The 5,280-nt window shown below is 33.4% G+C and overlaps 1 protein-coding gene across 1 annotated transcript in view; it reads left to right on the plus strand.

Annotated features, from left to right (window-relative positions):
• The window catches only part of LOC106471726 (NSFL1 cofactor p47-like), a 40,392-nt gene extending 38,531 nt beyond the window's left edge, over positions 1 to 1,861 (plus strand). The window contains exons 7-9 of the mRNA XM_013932347.2: positions 151 to 294; positions 978 to 1,037; positions 1,334 to 1,861. Of these exons, the coding sequence (XP_013787801.1) occupies positions 151 to 294; positions 978 to 1,037; positions 1,334 to 1,466 (337 nt within the window). The 3' untranslated portion in view covers positions 1,467 to 1,861. The remainder of the gene's footprint in view (positions 1 to 150; positions 295 to 977; positions 1,038 to 1,333) is intronic.
• The last annotated feature ends 3,419 nt before the right edge of the window (positions 1,862 to 5,280 follow it).

Consider the following 5,280-nt stretch of genomic DNA (forward strand, 5'->3'; position numbering starts at 1 on the left):
TATATATATATATATATATATATAGAGAGAGAGAGAGAGAAAGAGGTCAAGTTAAGTGTTACAAAAAAGATCTGTACATAAAAATAATTTTATAAATCTCATTATCACGTTAACTCCTGTTTTTTAATAATCTTTTAATCAAATTTGCAGTCCAGTACCTCACCTACAATTTGGGCAAAGTGGAACATCTAACCAGGATACTCTGAAGAATCAGCAAGATGCCCAGAATATGCTTGTTGTAAAAGAGTCTGAACCTACAACAAGCATCCAGATAAGATTAGCTGATGGATCAAGGTGATCTACTATAATTTTATAACTGCCTGCCTCTTGTTAGCATTAAATATTAATTTCTTAGTATTAAAAAAACTTGTACTGCTTAAGTTTGACAGATTAAGTTTTTTTTTTGTAGTTTCATGTTGAAAGTTGGAGAAATTTTGTTACAGAATATATATACTGTGAAGAAAAATGTAACATGCAAAATTGAACTGATTTATTTCGTGTATTTTCAAATAACTTTACAAGCAATTTTGTTTTGAAAAGTAGCCTGGGGATTATGATTACTTACTGACTTATCACCAGTGTATTCCCAAACGATCCATAATTTAGTTGTGTTTAAAGATCATTGTCTGAGAGGTATGATCAGCTGACTTACCAAATTTTCACGTGTTCTTAAATAATACATGGAACAGTTATGTTTTGTAGACTCTATCTTTAGAAACTACTGCGATCAATATACTTGTATTCTTAAGTAATATATACACACACACACACACTTATCTTGCACTGTTAATATACATTTATTTCTTCTTTTTACAGTTTTGAAAGCTATATTAAAAATGTTTTTTTCATACTAAAACTGTTTTTTTATACTGTACTTCTTAAGATGTGGCAAACGATTTTATTTCAGGAAAGATTCTACCGATCATAGTTTGATTAACTGAAAGTGCTTGATCTTTTCAATTGTTTTATTTTAACAGAATGGTAGCCAAACTGAACCATAGTCACACTGTAGGAGACCTCAGGAAGTATATTGTAACATATCCTTTTTATAACTGTGACCAGTCCAAAATTTTACTTTATCACACATTTTGTTAAAATGGCTTTTCAGGTTTTTCTATATTCTGAATAGTTTGTTTTAAAAATCAATAAAAGTTTTTTACTATTTGTAAATAATGGTACAAAAATATTTAAAGGTGCTTTAAAAACTACCTGTTAGTTTAATTTCTTTAGAATAAAATATACCAGTTCAATTTCCAGCATAATTAATTCAGAAAAATGTTGCAAACATAGTCTTAAGTTTTATTTCATGGAATTTTTCTTAACGTCGGCTCAATGCTCGACCGGAATATGCTGCCTCAGTATTTGCTCTAATGACAACATTTCCAAACAAAGAATTGACCGAAGACAACTTGACATTGGAAGAAGCTAGTCTGTTGAATTCTGTTGTTGTTCAGAAATTAAAGTAATTTATCTTTATGTCTGTCCAATACAATAATGGATAATATCTGTATTAAAAGCAATTAAAGTATTTGTATTTACTGGGCACTTGGCTTTATCCATTCTTGTTTCGATTAAGAAAATGTGATACTGTTTCTCACAAGTGCAAAAATAATTTTCCTACAAAGACATTTCTCATTTTAGTTCTTAGATCAACTATGATCAAGATCCTCTTCTGTATGGTTTAAAGAAGCATAATCTATGTTCTTAAACTTCATACAAACTTTAATAGGTACTCATGTTGATCTGATTGTTTAAAATAATCTGAAATTGTTATTCAATGTAACTGTCTGAATACTTTAGAGCTGTGTCCAATGTGCCCAGTGTAGTATGTAAAAATAATTATTAAACCACTCCATAAGAATATGTCTTTATTGATAGGATTTTTCAAAATTTCTGTACAAGATTTTATATGTAGTTAAGTTTCCTGGTAAACACTTGAACTACACTATTATTCTCAATAGAGTTGTCTCATTGTTTTCATAAAACACCTTATAACTTGGCTTGGCTGCAGGATACCGTGTAGATTGGGTGTCTGAGATCTGGCATATGTGGGGATGAAGAAGCTGGAAGACCACAAACTTGAGGAGAATCTTCCCAAAAAAATTAACTTTTTTGAAAGCCTGCTTTTCATACATTACAGAATATTTGAAAATGAGTTGAAACAAAAAAGAATTGCAAAGAGTATCTGGATTAATCATTGTTTTCAAATAAAGTTTAGATGCCTGCTCTTCAGACAGTGCAGCTCAAAATAGAGAATTTTCTGCAGCTTTCACCAGTACTTAAGATTCGTGTTTTCTAAGCATTAAGAAATTCTTAGGACATTCCAAGACATCTAAAAACAGAAATATGAAAATTAAAAACTGTTTACTATATATGTATGTGAGCTTTTTTGATGCTCAAAAAGTTACAAATGTCTATAAGTGATTTTTTATAGAATTTAATCGATAAAGATAATATATGTTAAATTATCTTGTAGAAGTTTCATACCATTATTTGCATACCTAATGAAAAGTATCACCACAAGTGAGTGAGGAATGAGGAAATATATCTAGAGAGTAAGCAGGTCAGATAATTGCCCAAACTAAAGTCAGGGAGAAGAAAATTAAGCACTGTTTAATATTAAAAGACAACGAGTTTTCACCATATCGGAGCAAGAAAAAATACTTTTAAAACTGTAATATTTATAGGATAAAAATACTGAAATCCATGATCACAAAGTTTCACATATGTCATACTTAGAAATATCGTACAGGCATGGCAAAGACATGGTGCTTAAAAAAAATGTGGAAGTACATGTAAAGGTGGGAGATGTCTGATGACAAAATACTAAAATGCCTTTGGGTAGATTTCTGTGTGGTATTACGTTTTAAAACCAAATGAATATTAGACGCCAATTAGTAACGTTAAAACATCACTCGTTAATGATCACCTGCTCTTACGTTTAATAGTCGTTCATTTTCACTTGCATGCTTAAATTAACTTGGTAATGGAACCGGGGTGTTTCTGATGGATATATTTCATCTTTAGGATATTCTTGACCCATTTTGAATGTTATTTTTAACTGATATTATCTTACATTTTATTTGACGTTGTTATGTTTCGTTAAAACAAGATATTACTTTTCATATCGTTAGGATATATGGTATTCTGTCTAAAGAATAATCAAAAACACCTTAGATGTGGAAAAAAAAAGGTGCAGCCAAAAAAGGATTGAGCGTGCAACATAAAGGATGAAATCAAAATTGATGGCCAAACTGGTAGCTATAATTATAGCATTGATAAGAATTTTACAGCAAATATTCATTCATTAGTTAGCTAGGTCACGTATTTTGTTTCACGGCCCAGCATGGCCAGGTGGTTAAGGTGCTTGACTCACAATCTGAGGGTTTAGGTTCGAATCCCTGTCCCACTAAACATGCTCGTCCTTTCAGCCGTGGGGGCGCTATAATGTAACGGTCAATCCCACTATTCATTGGTAAAAAGAGTTGGAAGTGGGTGGTGATGACTAGCTACTTTCCCTCTAGTCTTTCACTGTTAGGGATGGCCAGTGCAGATCGCCCTCATGTAGCTTTGTGCAAAATTCAAAACAAACAAGCCAAACCTTTTTTTTTTCACACCTAAAGTGTTGTAATAGATATAATGAGAATTTATCAATACACACTCACAAACTACAGCAAATAATAAAGTGACACTTGTTAGTAACCGGCATTAGCTTTAGAATCGCAATCTTATTAATCGGAACAGACCTATACTTTACAAAACCAACCAGGCTCTTTAAAGTATTTGGTGGTAGTTTTCCTCTATAAAACAGTGTTAATAACTTCCTTTATAGTAACACCATGGAATCTAGATTAACAGTTTCTTGTCATCACCAGCATGAACTTGGTACAGGCGTATCAAGCATCATTATTTACACTAATTGCTTAGTGTTCCCCAACTCTGTATCAGGTCCTGCAGAAGATGACAGTTTTGCTGCTTACTGATGTCCTGGTGACGCTACTTGCTGTATAGCCTTTTGTTCTCGACATTGTTTGTAATAGCGTCAAACCTGGATACTCCAAGTAAATCTGATAGAAAAGATGGACAAAAGAACATTGTAGATTTTGTGAACACTAGTTATTCGACCAGTCTCAACAGAGTGTGATGAGGAGAGAGCAAATGCACACACATGCAGGTTAAATGCATAACAAGCACAGAACTTGTCTTCTGCGTGTTACATAGCCCAAGCTGATGGAAATAGCAGGTGTCTGCCACAGACCAGGGACTCGTGCAGAGACGTGGGTTCTCTGTTATTGTTACCATGGCTTCAGCATTGTTTAAGAGGATGGAAGTACTTGCTGAGCTTCTATTAAAGTTCGACTTACTACTATGTCTTTTCTATTTTGGTCGCATATTTATAGGTGTAAAAGCAATAAATTCTCCTTAATTGCTGATCACTGGTATGCCCTAAAGGTCAAGAGGGTAATTGGCAGCTTTTGTAGTCATTGATAAACCAGGTAACTGTATATGTAATATTATATGCTACGTTGTAGTCTACATAGAATCCATTCAATGAGGATTCTGTTGCAACAATGCAATTGTAGACTCTGCAAAGGTTCGAAAATTGTCTTCTTTTGTATTTTTTAGCTTCTTGTGCTGTTCTCACAGCACTTAAGATCCAGTTAATTTATATGCGTGGAAAACAAAACACAGCTACTATATGTCAGTAAACAGTAATAATAAGTAATAGAACTTATTTTAACATGGTATAGAAGTCTGCCAAAATTGGTATAGCAAAACTCACTTTGTTTTACATAGAATCTATGGAACATATGAATTTAATTACGTATTAATCTGTCGAGCTGAAGGATTTGGTGGAAGTAGATGTTCCACCAACCACCGCGCTGATGGACTTGGACCATCCCATTCTTCTACATATCTTTCTGATCATTTCACACTTAGAGGATCAGAGTGAAAATGGAATGATGAAGGAGACATGAGGCAGCTTAACTCCTCACTTCTCTGAACAAATTCAAATTGCATCAAAGGAGCCCATGCTTTTGACCTTATCCTTCAGTACTTCAAGTGCTTTGCTTTTACCCACACTGCAATGTCTGACATCACCGAATCTGGCAATTTTAGACAAAAAGCAGCAGCACCTGAGCCTAAAACCTGGAAGTCTGCTGTTTTGACTATTGGGTGGATTAAAGGAATGAAGATGCCACCTTAACAAGATCATCTACACAGCGTGGTCACAAGTAAATAGACACCACCTTTTTAAGAAAAAATGAAAATTTTCAG

Source organism: Limulus polyphemus, unplaced genomic scaffold (genome assembly GCF_000517525.1).
Source record: "Limulus polyphemus unplaced genomic scaffold, Limulus_polyphemus-2.1.2 Scaffold4815, whole genome shotgun sequence".
Lineage (NCBI taxonomy): Eukaryota > Metazoa > Arthropoda > Merostomata > Xiphosura > Limulidae > Limulus > Limulus polyphemus.